Consider the following 18695-nt stretch of genomic DNA (forward strand, 5'->3'; position numbering starts at 1 on the left):
CTTTTTATCTAGAATTTCTCTCTGTTCTGTATATTGTTACTTTATTCTACCAGCAGTCTGGCTTCTGCTGATAAGCTCATTTCTTTCTAAGTTATATTTTTCAGAGTTCTGGTATAAATCAACCATCCCTATTAACCCTTTTCTCACACCATCAATTAAAAATAAAAGTGGTGTTAGTGTTATAAAACAATTTTGAGAATCTCTCTACTGTCAATCATGCCATGAAGGCCACGACCTTTCCAGTTGGAGAGGGAGGGATTATAAAATCCGTAAGTGTGGGTGTGGCTCAGTCTCTGCAAGATGGGGGAGAGAGAGGTCACGACTCTCTGAGCTCTGAATCAACTGAACACACTGAACTGTGAGAGTGGTGTTTTGTGTGGTTTTATGGTGGTCTCATGGTGGTTTCACCCTGATTGAAATGGTATGAAACTGCATTTGAAATGTGGTTGGCTTGCACCCTGCTTGAAATGGCATGAAGCTGCACTAGCATTTGGTGGCCTTGCACCCTGCTTGAATTGACATGAAACTGCACTTGAATTTGGTGGCCTTGCACCCTGCTTGAAATGGCATGAAAGTACACCTGAATTTGGTGGCTTTGCACCCTGCTTGAAATGGTAGGAAACTGCATTTGAATTTGGTTGCCTTACACCCCGCTTGAAGTGGAATTTCAAAGAATGGCCGTGCGTCAACTGTTAGTCCACCAGCCGTTAGTGAGCTGCCAGCACATCAGGCTTGAGTGACTGAGCTGCCACCTCAAGAATTCATTTTGCCCACAATGTCAATACTAACCATTCCCATCAGCCCACAGTACCCATACTGCATCGGGGGACCAGCCCTCCCATGTGAACATTGTGTGTCGACTCTTGGGGTTTTATTGCCATGATTTCACTATTATTCCTGTTTATTCTATATCCTGAGAAGGAACCAAATTCCTCTATTAAATTTAATATATTTGGTATACTAACTTGAGATTTGTAATGTATAATAATACGCCATCTGCATATAATGATATTTTATTATTGGAATGTTTAGTATTATAACCGTGAATATTCGGACGCATTCTTATACTTTCTGCTAAGGGCTCTATCGCAAGAGCAAATAGCAGGGGTGATAGAGCACAATCCTGTCTATTGCCCCTGGATAAGTGAAATTTCAAAGAAATTACGTGGTTGGTCAGTTTTCTAGCAGGCGGCCTGTCATATAGTAATTTTATCCATGAAATAAAGTTCTCTCCCATCTGAAATTTTTGCAGTACTATGAAGAGATATTCCTATGTTATTTGGTCAAATGCTTTTTCTCCATCTAATGAAATAATTGATGTCTTCTTCCTCAATTTTGTGTGAATACATTATATTAAAAAGACGTATCAGATTACTAAATGAATGTCCCTTGGATATAAATCCCGTTTGATCCACATGTATTAATTTACTAACGTATTTACTTAATCTTCTTGCCAGAGTTTTTGCTAATATTTTTTGATCTGTATTTAATAATGCAATTGCTCTCTATGAACCTGGGTCTTCTAGATCTTTATCTTTTTTGGGTGTGAGTGTGATAGTTGATTCCACTAGTGTTTCTGGTAGTGTCTGTTCTTTAAATGCATATGTATAAAGCTTGTGTAAACGTGGTGAAATTACCTTGTGAAATCTTTTATAAAATTCATTACTGAATCCATCTGGTCCTGGTGTTTTACCATTCTTCAGTGAGTTTATTGTCTCTTCTATTTCTTTGATTGAAACCTGTGCTCCTAATTCCTCTTGTTCCAACGAATTAAGTGTGGAGAAATTACAATTGACCAGAAAGTTTATAATTTTATTGCTGTCTGTTGTTGTTTTGGATGTGTATAAATTTTTATAATATTGAGCAAATCTTTTATTAATGTCTTTAGGCAGCATTAGCAATTCACATTTATCTGATTTGATTTTTAGAATAGTATGATCCTTTTCCACTTTTTTAAGCTGACGTGCCAAAAGTTTGTGTGGCTTATCGCCGAATTCGAAATTTTCCTGTTTTGTCATTTGAAATAATCTAATGGCTCTTGCAGATAAAAATTTGGTTTGGTTTAGATTTCAATATTGCTATCTTGGTGAATTTATCTATAGTTGGATCTTTCACGTTTTCTAAATCAAGCTGTCTAATTTGTTCTTCTAGTTGCAATTGTTCCGTCCTATTCTTTGTATTTTTAAATGCTTGGTATTAAATAATAGAACCTCTGATAAACGCCTTAAAGGATTCCCATAATAGGGAAGATGAAATGTCTGGGGTATCATTAGTCTCAAAGAAAAGTTCCATCTGTTGTTTTAGGTATATACAACCGTCCGGGTTGTTTAAAATTTGCGTGTTGAAGCTCCAAAACGTTTTTTTATTGCACATTCCTTCTAGTTTTAGGAAGAAGGTTAACGGAGAATGATCAGAGATGACACTATTATAATGTTTAGGATTAGTTGTAAAGGGAATTAATTTTGTGTCCACTAGGAAGTAGTCAATACGTATATAGGTTTTCTGTACTGATGAATAAAAGGAATATTCCCGGCCGGGTTTGCAATCCTCCATACTGTTATATTTGTGTTTTTTATGTATTTAAAAATTCACTGAATTTTGATTTTATATTAAGTCTCTTTTGTTGGGCAGATTTATCCAGATATTGATCCAGAACTCAATTGAAATCTCCCCCAATTATCACATTTTGGTAATTGTACTTCATTATATTCAGGATTTTATTAAAAAATTGCAGATTATCAAAATGAGGAGCATAAATATTTACCATTGTGAGTGGAGTAGAGTGTATCTTTCCAGTAATTATGACATACCTCCCCTCTTTGTCTCTGGTGGTATTCTTATGTTTAAATGGTATGCCTTTACGAATTATAATTGCGGTACCCTAGATTTAGAGAGATAGGAGGAGTGATATGTTTGACCGATCCAATTTGCCTTCAGCCTGGTCTGAGCTTGAACTTTCAAGTCTGTTTCCTGTGGTTTGCTAGCTGCGCTGTGGCTAAAATGAAGGCACTACAGATAGTTATCAAAACAGCACAGAGCATCACAAACACTCAACTACCCTCCCTGGATGACATTTACAGGGCCCGATGTTTATGCCGGGTCAAGAACATCAAACAGATCTCATCCCACCCTGCCAACCACCTTTTCACTGCTGCCCTCTGGGAGGTGATACAGGTCTCTGAAGGCCCGCACTTGTAGACTAATTAAGTTTCTACCCACGTGCCATAAAAGAACTAAACTCAAATAGGTAACACTGCGGGCAAAACAACGCTGTTTGTGGGGCAATATAATGCGCAATATTTTTTATATTTTTATTATCTATTTATTAATTTAAGTTTATTAATTTCATTTACTGATCTGCCGGTATATGAGAGTCAATGGTTGTTTGTGTTTTTGTTCTTTTAATCTTTTATCCCGTGCCTTCTATGTATACAACTGAAGGAGATGCAATGAAATTTTGTTGTACAGTTGTTGTGCAATAACAATAAACGTATTTGATTTGATTGATTGCTTTCCTGTAGAAATATTATATCGGCATTGAGTGCTTTTACTTGGGCAAGAATCTTACCTCTTTTAATTGGCTCATTAGCACCCCTTATGTTCCAGCTACAAAACTGTATTTAACATAGCAGACAAAGCCCAGTATATTTAAGTAAGAAACTGCTGGTTGGAAGGGGTTAACCAATTTACAATCTTGGCTGCTTGCCAACTGTTTCACTCCCTTCCAGCCTGAGTCCTTATTAGTTTATCTTGAGCATAACTGGGAATTTGTCTTCCCGAATCGATTACACATATTTTAGTATATTAGTATAATAAACCAACAGATTTAATTAGCGATCTTAAATCTACAGCATGTTCATTATTGACTTCCAAAAAGAAAAAAATAACAGAAAATTGAATCATTAATCGGTTATGCTAGTACTTTTTAGATTAGAATACATGAGTTAGTTATATATGTGTTAGTATATAATTATTTTAATCTTTTTATTTGTGTATTATTATGTTCATTTAATTTTCTATGGTCTAGTTCCAAGTTATATTCGTTCAAAAAAGTTTGTCCTTGAGTTTACATTCCAAAGCCGATAAGGTGTCTAGACTTCAGCACATGTAAATTCGTCGGCCATTTTGTCGGTTACATTTGTGCTTATATTTATTTTAAAAGTCATATTTTCTCAGTTTCCACTCCAGATATATATAAAGGTTAAATTTCCGGATAACCGTGATATTTTACATCCTTTAATGTCCTTTGTTAGCTCGTGTACATATTTAAATGCTTCTTCTGGATCAATAAAGAAACACCCCAAATCATTATATGTGATCCTCATTTTTGCAGGATAAATTATCCCATATCTTAAGTTCGGAATTCCTTTAAGGATCAGTCTTGTCCTTGTGAAAAGGGCAGGTTTCTTAGCCACTTCTGCTGGGTAGTCTCTAAAGAATCGTACGATTTCAGCTTCAAACATCAGATTTTTTGTGAATGGAATTTTTTTCAAAATGTCTTCCAGAGCTGCTATGTTGTGAAGTTTCATTATAATCTGTCTTGGTGGGGCTCCTGGCCTCGAATGTGCTCTCTGAACTCGGTGTGCAACATCTACTTGTGGTTTTTCAGACAGCTTGAATACTTGTGTAAGCAAGCTGGCAGTGAAATCCCGAGAGTCCATTTCAGTCTCCTTTCCTTCTCTCACTTCAACTATCCTTAAATTCTGATGTCTTGACCGAGCTTTGAGGTCGAGACATTTGTCGGTCATTCTAGCCAGTTGCCCAGAAACTCGGTCTTAATCTTCTTTCATTCTCTTCATCGCTTCAGACATTTCCTTCATCGCAGTTTCCAGATCTTTAATGACAGCTCTGTGTTCTGCAGAAGTAGTGAGAACAGGCTCCAACATTTCATTGTAATCTTCTTCAACCCGTTCAATTTCTGCTTTTAGCTTAGTCTCTACGTCCTCAATACGTTGCTGTAGAGTACCAATTGTCTCTATTCCCGAGCTGCATACTTGTAGCCAGTGCGGAAATCTCCTTATGTAACATATCAGCAAAGTCTTTTGACACAGCTGCTCTTAAAGAGTGTTCCTGTTCTTTTACCTTTGCTTCCATTTCAGCAATGAATCTTCGACCTTCAGTTTCTTTTTCAGACCCTTCTGGAGTTGTTTGAGGTGTTTCCCCCAGATCTTTAGCAAGCAGTCTAGTCCGAGGTCTTGACGTGGGTCGTTTGGTTAAGTTCCTTTTTATCATTTAAAAGTACTGCTTTTCCCCGTTATTTTGCGGCGATTTCTGATGACGTCAGGCATCCCCAGTGAGTATTTTTAAATCGGTCCCGTCTTCTTTAGAAGGCTTTTTAGCGCATTTAGCGCATTTGTTGGGAGCAGAGCTGAATGCTGCGCCTCTCACTGCTGCATGGCGCCACCGGAAGTCCGATTCCTTTCACCTTTAATTCACCTTTATTCAGTTTTCAAGTCTTAGCTATTTTTGTCCTCTTCACATACGTAAAAGAAGAAACAGCAGATGATGGTTTGCAAAGAGAGACACAATCTCCTGGAGTGACTTGCACCTCTGGAGAGCATGGACAGTCAACATTTTAGGTCAGTACCCTTCTTCAAACTGTTTGGTGTGGGGGGTGGAGAAAGTTGGAAAGGAGAGGTGGGAGTGGTCACCTTAGATTCCCTTCTCTCTATAGATGCGGCCTGACCCACTGAGTTCCTCCACCGCTTTAGAGGGAATGGACAGGTATTTTGAGTCAGGACCTTTCTTCAGACTGATTGGAGAGGGTAGGGGGAGGAAGTTGGAAGAGAGACGGGGGCTGGACAAATCCTGGCAAGTGATAGGTGGACACAAAATGCTGGAGTAACTCAGCGGGACAGGCAACATCTCTAGAGAGAAGGAATGGATGATGTTTCAGGTTGAGACCCTTCTTCAGAAGTGATGTGTGGATATAGGCGAGGGACACACAAGAAACTGCAGATGCTGGAATCTTGTATGGAACACAATTTAATTAGATGCACAGAATCTCTTGCCCAGAGTGGGGGAATTGAGGACCAGAGGACATGGGTTCAAGGTGAAGGGGATAAGATTTAATAGGAATCTGAGGGGTATGTTTTTCATACAGTGGGTGGTGGGTGTATGGAACAACCTGCCAGAGGAGGTAGTTGAGGCTTGGATTATCCCAATGTTTAAGAAACATTTCGACACGTACATGGATAGGACACGTTTGGAAGGATTTGGACCAAACACAGGCAGGTAGAACTAGTGTAGCTGGGACATGTTGTTCGGTGTGGGCAAATTGGGCTAAAGGGCCTGTTTCCACACTCTATGACTCTAACACAAAGTGCTGCAGTAACTCAGCGGGACAGGCAGCATCTCTGGAGAACAAGGATAAGTGACATTTCGGGACAGGACTCTGCTTCAGACTGACATGTTTACAGATGAGGGGGCGATTGGCAGATGAGTGAAGTAAGTGACAGAGGCGATAGAAAATAAGGAGATAAAAGGGTGTGAGATAAGGAGAGGAATGTATATGTGCAGCTTTAAGGGACACTAGACCAAGTGCAGACCCGTTGGGTCTGCTCCCCCAATGGTGTGATCCCCCAACCCAATATTCCACCATGCACCCATCTCCTCCAACGGAACTGAACCCATTCCCAAATGTAAGATTCCAGCACTCCCCTGCCTCCCTCAGCAGTGGATTAAAAAAAAAATTCAATTGCACCTCCCCTGCCTGCTGCAGCGGTTCCAATTTCAATACCAATTGGCCCTCCCCCTCCTGTTGAAGCACTTGCTGTGATATCCCATTGAGGTGAAAAGTTCAGAGTGTTCCTGTCTTGCAACTTTGTTTTGAAGTGTGTTGGAAGCTGATAGGAAGGAGTGTATTGGGCATTGTGACATCACATGATGGAACGAATCAAAAGGCAGAAAGGCAGCCGGACGACAGATGGCAGCCACAGTTTTAATATATAACTAGACCAAGTCCAGACCCGTTGGGTCTGTTTCCCCAATGGCGTTTGCGGGGAGGAGGGGGGCTGCGGCATCACACTCACATTAACCACCCCCCCAAAGAGGGAGACGGGTGGATAGAAGGGAGGGTGAGAAGAGGGGAGGGAGGGGAGAGGGGAGGGAGGGGAGAGGAGGAGGAGGAAGAAACGGGACAGATTTGGGAGGGAAAGGAGAGTGGGTAGGGGGGGTGAGAGAGGGGGATGGGGAGAGAGATGTGGAGGAGGGGGGGATGGGGAGTGCGGGATGGGGAGGAGGGAGGGGGGGGGGAGAAGGGTGGAGGGAGAAAGGGGACAGTGCGGAGGGAGAGAGTGGAGGGGGAAGAGGTGGAAGAGTGGGGAGGGAGGGGTAGGGGAGTGGTGGAAGAGGGGAAGAGGGACAGAGGGGTAAGGGAATGGGGTGGGGGAGTGGGAAGGGGGGGTGGGGTAGAGAGTGAAGGGGGGTGGGGGAGAGAGGGATGGGTGGGAGAGGGAGCGGGGTGGGGGGGGAGGGAAACATAGAAACATAAGATTCTATAAGATCACCCCTCAATCTTCTAAATTCTAGCGAGTACAAACCGAGTCTATCCAGTCTTTCTTCATATGAAAGTCCTGACATCCCAGGAATCAGTCTCGTGAACCTTCTCTGTACTCCCTCTATGGCAAGAATGTCTTTGGGCATTGGGCATTATGACATCACACGATGTAACGTTCACCAGGGGCTGGGGCTGGTGCAAAGGCATATGTAAATGGTCCATCCCGATTGGACATCTGCGAGCATTGGGCATTGTGACATCACACGATGGAAACAAATCAAAAGGCAGAAAGGCAGCCGGACGCCAGGCGGCAGCCACTCAGTTTTAATATATAACTAGACCAAGTGCAGACCCATTGGGTCTGTATCCCCAACAGCGTTTGCGGGGGGGGGGGGGGGCTGCGGCATCACACTCAAATTAACCACCCCCCTCCCCAAACACCCAGGGCGGGGGGGGGGGGGGGGTGGGATGAGAAAATGGGAGGAAGGGGAAAGGAGGAGGAGGAACGGGACAGATTTGGGAGGGAAAGGAGAGCAGGGTAGGGGGTGAGAGAGAGGGGGATGGGGAGGGAGGGGGAGGGAGGGAGGGAGGGGAGGGGGTGGAGGGGAGGGAGGGGAAAGAGTGGGGAGGGAGAGTGGAGGGGGGAAGGGGGAGAGGAAGGTGGAAGAGTGGGGAGGGAGGAGAGGGTAGGGGGAGTGATGGAAGAGGGGTAGGAGGAAGGGGGCGGGTGGAGAGAGGGAAGGGGGTGGGTAGAGAGGGAAGGGGGTGAGGGAAGGGGGTGGTGAGGAGAGAGGGAGGGGTGGGAGAGGGAGAGCGGTGAGGAGAGGGAAACATAGAAATTAAGTGCAGTAGTAGGCCATTCGGCCCTTCGAGCCTGCACCACCATTCAATATGGTCATGGCTGATCATCCAACTCAGTATCCTGTACCTGCCTTCTCTCCATACCCCCTGATTCCTTTAGCCACAAGGGTCACATCTAACTCCCTCTTAAATATATCCAATGAACTGGCCTCAACTACCTTCTGTGGCAGAGAATTCCAGAGATTCACTACTCTCTGTGTGAAAAATGTTTTTCTAATCTCTGTCCTAAAGGATTTCCCCCTTATCTTTAAACTGTGACCCCTTGTTCTGGACTTCCCCAACATCTGGAACAATCTTCCTGCATCTAGCCTGTCCAACCCCTTAAGAATTTTGTACGTTTCTATAAGATCTGCCCTCAATCTTCTAAATTCTAGCGAGTACAAGCCGAGTCTATCTAGTCTTTCTTCATATGAAAGTCCTGACATCCCAGGAATTAGTCTGGTGAACCTTCTCTGTACTCCCTCTATGGCAAGAATGTCTTTGAGCATTGGGCATTGTGACATCACACGATGGAACGTTCACCAGGGGCTGGGGCTAGTTCTATGGGTGTGAGAGGCCAGTTTTTTTTTTGAAATATTGGGAGGGGGAGGGGGAGAAGGATTTGATTAAAAATGTGTACATAAACACGACAAAATGTAATCAGGAGTTTCTATAAGATCCTCCCTCAATCTTCTAAAATCTAGCGAGTACAAGCCGAGTCTATCCAGTCTTTCTTCATATGAAAGTCTTGACATCCCAGGAATCAGTCTGGTGAACCTTCTCTGTACTCCCTCTATGGCAACAATGCCTTTGAGCATTGGGCATTGTGACATCACACGATGGAACGTTCACCATGGGCTGGGGCTGGGGCTGGGGCTGGTGCTTCTATGGGTGAGAAGCCAGTTTATTTTTGAAATATTGGGGGGGGGGGGGGGTGCGGGAGAAGGATTTGATTAAAAATGTGTACTTAAACACGACAAAATGTAATGAGGAGCGGATACTTAGAAAGAAAAGTGAAATCTCTACCGAAATGTAAAAGATGTCGGCGATTCTGCTCTGGTTTCGGAGTTGCAGTGAATCAAAGGAAGAAATGCAGCCGGCAGCCGTACATGTAAATGGATCCATTCCGATTGGACATCTGCGAGTATTGGGCATTGTGATTGGACATCTGCGAGCATTGGGCATTGTGACATCACACGATGGAAACAAATCAAAAGGCAGAAAGGCAGCCGGTCGGATGGCACAAGAGTTTTATTATTTAACTAGACCAAGTGCAGACCCGTTGGGTCTGCTCCCCCAATGGTGTGATCCCCCAACCCAATATCCCACCATGCACCCGTCTCCTCCAATGGAACTGAGCCCGTTCCCAAATGTAAGTTTCCAACACTCCCCTGCCTCCCTCAATGGCACCTCCCCTGCCTGCTGCAGCAGTGAAAAGTTCAGTGTTCCTGTCTTGCAACTTTGTTTCGAAGTGTGTTGGAAGCTGATAGGAAGGAGCAGCCGTCAACGAATCAAAAGGCAGGAAGGGATACGTACTGCAGGCGGACGTCGGATGGATTTGAGTTTTATATATTAATAGATAGATAGATAGATTAGTCAGGTCGCATTTGGAGTATTGCATACAGTTCTGGTCCATTAAAGGACTGATGTGGAGGCTTTGGGGAAGGTGCAGAGATGGTTAAACAGAATGGCTTAAAAACAAGGAACTTCAGATACTGATTTACAAAAAAGGACATAAAATGCTCGAGTAACTCAGTGGGACAGGCAGCATCTCTGGATAGAAGGAATGGGTGACATTTCTGGTCAAGACTGAAGAGGGTATCGACCCGAAACATTATCCATTCCTTACAGCATTTTGTGTCTGCCTAAGCAGCGCCTATCTATCCACGTGGCAGGGTGCCAGCAGGCTGGAGGAGCGGGCAAAGGCCTTGCCACAGAGCGGGCAGGTGAAGGGGCGCTGGCCGGTGTGGACTCGCCGGTGCTCCAGCAGGCGGTGAAGGCGGGTAAAGCCCTTAGCACTGAACGGGCAGGGGAAGGGACGCTCACCGCTGTGGGTACGCCGGTGCTGCCACAGGCTGGACATGTGGATGAAACCTTTGCCACACTCAGCGCAAAGGGTCTCTCTCAGTGTGTAACCGCTGGTGCTCCCGCAGCCCCCATGCCCTCTTGTCACAGTGGGAGCAGCTGCTCGCCGGCGTGGGTCCGCCGGTGCTGCCGCAACCCCCGCGAGCTGTCAAACTCCTCACCACAGTACGGGCAGTCGTAGAGCTGACCACTGGTGTGCACGCTCTAGTGAGACAGGGCGTGGGAGGCCATGGCAAAGTGCTCTCCACACACCGGGCTGGGGAAGGGACGGTCGCCGGCATGCAGCCGCTGGTGGGACAGCAGCCTGAAGGAGCTGGTGAAGCCCTTGCCGCACTGGGCGCAGGTGTAGGGACGCTCGCCGGTGTGGGTGCGCTGGTGCACCAGCAGGTTGCCGGAGCGGGTGAAGCCCTTGCCACACTGGGTGCAGGTGTAGGGACGCTCGCCGGTGTGGGTGCGCTGGTGCTCCAGCAGGCTGCTGGAGCTGGTGAAGCCCTTGCCGCACTGGGCGCAGGTGTAGGGGCGCTCGCCGGTGTGGGTGCGCTGGTGCACCAGCAGGTTGCCGGAGCGGGTGAAGCCCTTGCCGCACTGGGCGCAGGTGTAGGGGCGCTCGCCGGTGTGGGTGCGCTGGTGCACCAGCAGGTGACTGGACTGGGTGAAGCCCTTGCCACACTGGGTGCAGGTGAAGGGGCGCTCGCCAGTGTGGGTGCGCTGGTGCTCCAGCAGGCTTTCAGAGCGGGTGAAGCCCTTGCCGCACTGGGCGCAGATGTAGGGGCGCTCGTCGGTGTGGGTGCGCCGGTGGGACAGCAGGTTGTTGGACTGGGTGAAGCCTTTGCCACAGTCACTGCAGGTGTAGGGGCGCTCGCTGGCGTGCAGGCGCCTGTGCCTCTTCAGGTGCTTGGACGACTTGAAGTCTTTGCCGCAGTCGGAGCAGGTGAAGGGCCGCTCACTGCTGTGCACCAGCTGGTGATCCCACAGCGCCGACGACTGGGCAAAGCCCTTGCCGCAGGTGGAGCAGCAATAGGGCTTCTCCCCCGTGTGCACCCGCTGGTGCTTCTTCAGGTGATTTCCCGTCTTGAAGCTTTTGCCGCAGTCGGAGCAGGTGAAGGGCCTCTCGCCGGAGTGCACACGGTTGTGCTGCAGCAGGTGGCTGGAGCTGGTGAAGCTCTTGCCGCACTCTGAGCAGTCGAAGGGGCGTTCTCCCGTGTGCTCCCGCCGGTGGATCTCCAGCAGGTACGGCTTCCGCCAGGCCTTGCCACACACGTCGCACTCATGACGCTTCTCCTTGTTGTGTCCCGTCATGTGGTCCTCCATCGAAGCTCAGCCGCTCGAAGCTCAGCCCACACACCGAGCAGATGGGGGTGGGGGGGCTCACCGGCACCCTGCCTGGCCTCAATAGCCGCTCATGTCCACGTCTCTCTGTCCACAGCAACGGCTCCTAAACTCTGCAGGAGGGGAACACAGAGGGTCAACAATCTGGCAAACAGGACATCACCAGCATATATTGGGTGCATTTATGGCGGAGAAAACCGTTATATAATTCTGCGTGGCACAGTGGCGCAGCGGCACAGTTGCTGCCTCACTGCCAGAGACCCGGGTACGATCCTGATTATGGATTCTGTCTGTGCGGAGTGTGTACATTCTCCCCTTGACCTGGGTGGGTTTTCACTCTGGGTGCTCCAGTTTCCTGCAACATACATTTTCTGACCCATACATTCTCTCCACGGATGCTGCCTGACCCGCTGAGTTACTCCAGCACTTTGTGTCTATTTTCTCCACAGATGCTGCCTGATCCGCTGAATTACTCCAGCACTTTTTGTGTTTACCTTCTCCACAGATGCTGCCTGACCCGCTGAGTTACTCCAGCACTTTGTGTCTATCTTCTCACACAGATGCTGCCTGACCCACTGAGTTACTCCAGCACTTTGTGTCTATCTTCTCCACAGATGCTGCCTGACCTGCTGAGTTGCTCCAGCACTTTGTCATAGATTCATAGAGTGATACAGCGTTGGAAAGAGCCCATTCGGCCCAACTCGTACTTGCACTCCTATATCCCTCGGATCCACACATTCCCCCAGCGCCCTGCCATTCATAGTGAAGACCCTGCCCTGGTTTGACTTCCTAAACCGCAACACGCTCCCCACTCCCAAACAATGTGACCTCGCCCTGTGGCTCCCTGCCCCTTACCCCTGCCGCCGCCTCCTGCTCCTTACCCCTTGGCTACCGCCCCCCTCCCCAACCCCAAACAATGTGAACCCCCCCCCACCTCGCTCCCTACCCCCTTCCTGGGCTCACTTGACCCCTCTCTCTCTCCCACAGTTCCCTGCCCCCCTCCCCCCCATTCAACCCCCTCGGCACCTAAACCCACTCCCCCATTGCTCTCTGCCCCCCCCCCCTCCCCCCCCCTCCCCTTTCTACCTCCAGCCTCTCACCCGGGTCCGGCTCCGCTTCACGTCTCCCTCTCCCTCAGGCGCAGACTCGGCTCACCCCGCCTGGAGGACCATCTGTGATCACTCCCTCCACACACACACTCACTCCTCTGTGTCTCCCACCCCGTGTCCGGGTCAGGTCAGTGCGGCTTCATCTCCATCTTGTCCCAGACCAGGTTTCCGCGCTGGCGGTCGCTTCACGCCCTACGTCACCCGCTCCAACCCCGCCCCACGTCGTCGCCCAACCGCCCTCGTCCCAACCGCCAATCCGGCCCCCCCACCCGCGCGCTCTCTCTCGCTCAGACCCAGCCTGGAGCAAAGATCTTTGGCCTGGAGGACCCTCCGTCATCCGCTCGCCCGCCTGGAGGACCGCTGGCTCCCATCACGGAGTGATGTCGCTCTGTATCGTCCCGTGTCCTTCACTCCCCCTCCCTTTCACGTCTTTTCCCCTCACTACTCCCGTCCCTCTCTCCCCCCTCCTCCTCTCCCTTCCCCTCCCTCCCGCCCCCCCCCTCCTCTCTGTCCCCCTCTCCCTCCCAGCTCTGTCCCCTCCTCTCTGTCTCAAATCTCCCTCCCCTCATTCTCTCCCTTGCCCCTACTCCCTTCTCTCTCCTCTCCCTCCCCCTCACTCCCCTCCAACCTCTCTCCCCCCCTCCCTCTATCTCCTCCCCCCTCCCTCTCTCCTCCCCCTCATATAACCATATAACAATTACAGCACGGAAACAGGCCATCTCGACCCTTCTAGTCCATGCCGAACACATAATCTCCCCTAGTCCCATATACCTGCGCTCAGACCATAACTCTCCATTCCCTTCCCATCCATATAACTATCCAATTTATTTTTAAATGATAAAAACGAACCTGCCTCCACCGCCTTCACTGGAAGCTCATTCCACACAGCCACCACTCTCTGAGTAAAGAAGTTCCCCCTCATGTTACCCCTAAACTTCAGTCCCTTAATTCTCAAGTCATGTCCCCTTGTTTGAATCTTCCCTACTCTCAGTGGGAAAAGCTTTTCCACGTCAACTCTGTCTATCCCTCTCATCATTTTAAAAACTTCTATCAAGTCCCCCCTTAACCTTCTGCGCTCCAAAGAATAAAGCCCTAACTTGTTCAACCTTTCTCTGTAACTTAGTTGCTGAAACCCAGGCAACATTCTAGTAAATCTCCTCTGTACTCTCTCTATTTTGTTGACATCCTTCCTATAATTAGGCGACCAAAATTGCACACCATACTCCAGAATTGGCCTCACCAATGCCTTGTACAATTTTAACATTACATCCCAACTTCTATACTCAATGCTCTGATTTATAAAGGCCAGCACACCAAAAGCTTTCTTTACCACCCTATCTACATGAGATTCCACTTTCAGGGAACTGTGCACAGTTATTCCCAGATCCCTCTGTTCACCTACATTCTTCAATTCCCTACCATTTACCATGTACGTCCTATTTTGATTTGTCCTGCCAAGATGTAGCACCTCACACATATCAGCATTAAACGCCATCTGCCATCTTTCAGCCCACTCTTCCAACTGGCATAAATCTCTCTGTAGACTTTGAAACTCTACTTCATTACCCGCAACCCCACCTATCTTAGTATCATCTGCATACTTACTAATCCAATTTACCACACCATCATCCAGATCATTGATGTACATGACAAACAACAGTGGACCCAACACAGATCCCTGTGGCACCCCACTCGTCACTGGCCTCCAACCTGACAAACAACCATCCACCATTACTCTCTGGCATCTCCTATTCAGCCACTGTTGAATCCATCTTGCTACTCCACCATTAATACCCAACCCTCCCTCCCTCTCTCCTCCCCCTTCCTCCCTCCCTCTCCTGCCCCTACCCCCCTCACTCCTCCTCTCCCCAACCCTCTCCTCTCTTCCTCTCTCCCCTCCCTCTTCTCTCTCTCCACCACACTCCCCTCCCCTCTCCCCCCCCCCCTCCCTCTCCTTCCTTCACCTCCCCCTCTTCCACCATCCCTCTCCTTCTCTCCCCCTCTCCCACCCAGCTCTGTCCCGTCCTCTCTCTATCTCAATCCCAGGGTCTATGAGAGGAGAGGTGCAGGGGGTACATCGTACCCACGCCCGGGAGCCAAAGGAGGGGGGCCGGGAATTTCCTGAAATCTCAGAAAATGTTTGCATATATTTTGTGAAGACTGGCATTCACATTTTGTGTGAGCTGACAGTTTAATATATCGTAATTCGTAGAAATTGTGATCCATAACAAAGCGGGGAATTTTAACTGGCGGGTGTATGGTTGGGGTAACCTGATTAAAAGAGGGGGAAGGGGAAGACCCATCACTACTGATGGTTCTTCCCTGTGGGAGGGGGCACTAGGAGCCAGCAGAAACAGACCATGTGCTGTCTGCATGGTGGAGGTTGTGGGCCTAGTGCAGAGTCAGACAATAGGTGCAGGACTAGGCCATTCGGCCCTTCCAGCCAGAGCCGCAATTCAATGTGATCATGGCTGATCAGTACCCCGTTCCTGCCTTCTCCCCATATCCCCTGACTCCGCTATTTTTAAGAGCCCTATCTAGCTCTCTCTTGAAAGCGTCCAGAGAACCTGCCTCCACTGCCAGAAGCTGATAATTCCACAGATTCACAACTCTCTTGTGAGAAAAAGTGTTTCCTCGTCTCCGTTCTAAATGGCTTACTCATTATTAAACAGTGGCCCCTGGTTCTGGACTCCCCCAACATCGGGAACATGTACTCCCTCAATACCAAGAATAGCTTCCTCAAATTAGGGGACTAAAATTGCACACAATACTCCAGGTGTGGTCTCACTAGGGCTCTGTACAACTGCAGAAGGACCTCTTACTCCTATACTCGACTCCTCTTGTTATAAAGGCCAACATGCCATTCGCTTCCTTCACTGCCTGCTGTACCTGCCTGCTTACTTTCATAGACTGATGTACAAGGACCCCCAGATCCTGTTGTACTTCCCCTTTTGATACCAAAGTGGATAACCTCACACTTATCCACATTAAACTTAATCTGCCATGCATCTGCCCACTCCCCCAACCTGTCCAAGTCACCCTGCAGTCTCATAGCATCCTCCTCACAGTTCACACTGCCACCCAGCTTTGTGTCATCTGCAAATTTGCTAATGTTAGATTCAGATTCAGATTCAACTTTAATTGTCATTGTCAGTGTACAGTACAGAGACAACGAAATGCAGTTAGAATCTCCCTGGAAGAGCGACACAGAAAATTATTTCAATAAATAAATCTATTTACATGCATACAGTCATAGTGTTTTCCTGTGGGAGGAGTGTCCGGGAGGCGGTGATTGGCAGGCACCGAGGTACATTGTTGAGTAGAGTGACAGCCGCAGGGAAGAAGCTGTTCCTGGACCTGCTGGTTCGGCAACGGAGAGACCTGTAGCGCCTCCCGGATGGTAGGAAGGTAAACCCCATGGTTGGGGTGAGAGCAGTCCTTGGCGATGCTGAGCGCCCTTCGCAGACAATGCTTACTTTGGACAGACTCAATGGAGGGGAGCGAGGAACCGGTGATGGGTTGGGCAATTTTCACCACCCTCTGCAGTGCTTTCCGGTCGGAGACAGAGCAGTTGCCATACCATACACATCAACGGGATGGAGGTGGAACGTGTTTCCAGCTTCAGGTTCCTGGGGGTCAACATCTCCGATGACCTCCGATTACAGTTGGTAAGGATGCTCTTGACGGTGCAGCGGTAGAAGTTCACCAGAATCTGAGGAGACAGGTGGACCTTCTTCAGTCTCCTCAGGAAGAAGAGCCGCTGGTGAGCCTTCTTGACCAGAGTTGAGGCATTGTGGGTCCAAGAGAGGTCATCGGAGATGTTGACCCCCAGGAACCTGAAGCTGGAAAACACGTTCCACCTCCATCCCGTTGATGTGGATGTGCGTGCCACCCCTAGACTTCCTGAAGTCTACAATGAGCTCCTTCGTCTTCTTGGAGTTAAGGGCCAGGTTGTTGTCAGCACACCATGCTGCTAGGAGCTGGACCTCCTCCCTATAGGTCGACTCATCGTTGTTGCTGATGAGGCCAATCACCGTTGTATCATCTGCATACTTGATGATGGTGTTAGTACCATGTACAGGTGTGCAGTCGTAGGTGAAGAGGGAGTAGAGGAGGGGGCTCAGCACACAGCCCTGTGGAACGCCGGTGTTCAGGGTGAGGGTTGAAGAGGTGTGCTTGTCTAACCTAACAGACTGGGGTCTGTTGGTTAGAAAGTCCAGTATCCAGTTGCAGAGGGACGGGTCGATGCCCAGGTTACCGAGTTTGGTGGTCAGTTTAGAGGGTATAATGGTGTTGAATGCTGAGCTGTAATCGATGAACAGCATTCTTACGTAAGTGTCTTTGTTGTCGAGGTGGGAGAGGGAAGTGCCGTTGAGATGGCATCCTCCGTACTCCTGTTCTTGCGGTAGGCAAACTGATAGGGATCCAATGTGGGGGGTAGGCAGCCTTTGAGGTGTGCCAGGACCAGCCTCTCGAAGCATTTGGTGATGATGGGAGTAACTGCAACTGGGCGGAAGTCGTTGAGGCTTGCCGCAGTGTTTTGGCACCGGCACGATGGAGGTGGTTTTAAGGCACGTGGGGACAACTGCTTGGGCAAGTGACAGGTTGAAGATGTCAATGTTACTTTGATTCCTTTCATCCAAATCATTGATTTATGTTGTAAATAGCTGCGGTCCCAGCACCGAGCCTTGCGCTATCCCACTAGTCACTGCCTGCCATTCCGAAAGGGGCTCATTAATTAGTCTGAAGAAGGGTTTCGGCCCGAAACGTTGCCTATTTCCTTCGCTCCATAGATGCTGCTGCACCCGCTGAGTTTCTCCAGCTTTTCTGTGTAACCATCATTAATCCCTACTCTGTTTCCTGTCTGCCAACTATTTCTCTATCCATGTCAGCACTCCACCCCCAATACCATGTGCCCTAATTTTGCCCATTAATCTCTTATGTGGGACCTTATCAAATACTTTCTGAAAGTGCAGGTACACTACATCCACTGGCTCTCCCATATCCATTTTCCGAGTTACATCTTCAAAAAATTCCAGATTAGTCAACCACATGCTGTCTGCATGGTGTAGATTGTGGGCCTGGTGCTAAGCCGGGAACTCTGATGAGGTGATGGCTCTGGCCCGCTGGTGGCCGGTGGAGAGGGGAGGGTCTGCGGAATCGCTGGTGGAGGCCTGTGGGGGACCTGGAGTAGAGATACGGGCAGCAGCATCGGTGGCCCCGGAGAGACAGTGAAGGTCAATGACAGTGGCCGTGGTGGCCCCGTCCGGGGAGGCGGTGAGTGTCGGTGGCTGCGGCTGTTTCAGTGATTCGGGCCTAGGTGTGGGTGTGGCTGTCGGTGGGTGTGGGTTCGTGTGAGTGGTTGAGTGAGTGTGTGTGAATGAGTGTGTGAGTGGGCGTGTGTGGGTGAGTGTGAGTGGGTGTGTGTGACTATGTGAGTGCGAGTGGATGTGTGTGAGTGGGTGAGTGTATGTGGGTGAGTGCGCATGTGAGTGGGTGGGTGTGTGTGAGAGGGTGTGTGTGAGTATGAGTGTGTGAGTGCGAGTGGATGTGTGTGAGTGGGTGAGTGTATGTGGGTGAGTGGGCATGTGAGTGGGTGGGTGTGTGTGAGCGGGTGTGTGTGTGGTTTAGTGGGTGTGGGTGAGTGGGTGTGTGTGAATGGGTGAGTGTGTGTGTGAGTGAGTGGGTGCAAGCGGGTGTTGGTGAATGGGTGTGTGTGAGTGAGTGGGTGTGTGTGTGGGTGTGAGTGTGTGAGTCTGGGTGTGTGTGTGTGCGGTGTGCAGAATGCGGTGAACACATGTCGGGGCAGATGAGACAGTGTGAGACTTGCAGAA

At 48.8% G+C, this 18695-nt stretch overlaps 1 protein-coding gene across 1 annotated transcript; it reads right to left on the reverse strand.

The window, feature by feature from the left end:
* Positions 1 to 9571: 9571 nt before the first annotated feature.
* On the reverse strand, positions 9572 to 13050 carry LOC129703171 (zinc finger protein 239-like). The gene is made up of 2 exons (XM_055645339.1): positions 12853 to 13050; positions 9572 to 11865 (listed from the first exon to the last, which is right to left on the reverse strand). The coding sequence occupies exon 2, from the start codon at positions 11732 to 11734 to the stop codon at positions 10628 to 10630; it is 1107 nt and encodes a 368-aa protein (XP_055501314.1). The 5' UTR covers positions 11735 to 11865; positions 12853 to 13050; the 3' UTR covers positions 9572 to 10627.
* Positions 13051 to 18695: the final 5645 nt, after the last annotated feature.

The sequence above is a fragment of the Leucoraja erinacea genome, chromosome 14, assembly GCF_028641065.1.
Source record: "Leucoraja erinacea ecotype New England chromosome 14, Leri_hhj_1, whole genome shotgun sequence".
In the NCBI taxonomy this organism is placed as follows: Eukaryota; Metazoa; Chordata; class Chondrichthyes; order Rajiformes; family Rajidae; genus Leucoraja; species Leucoraja erinaceus.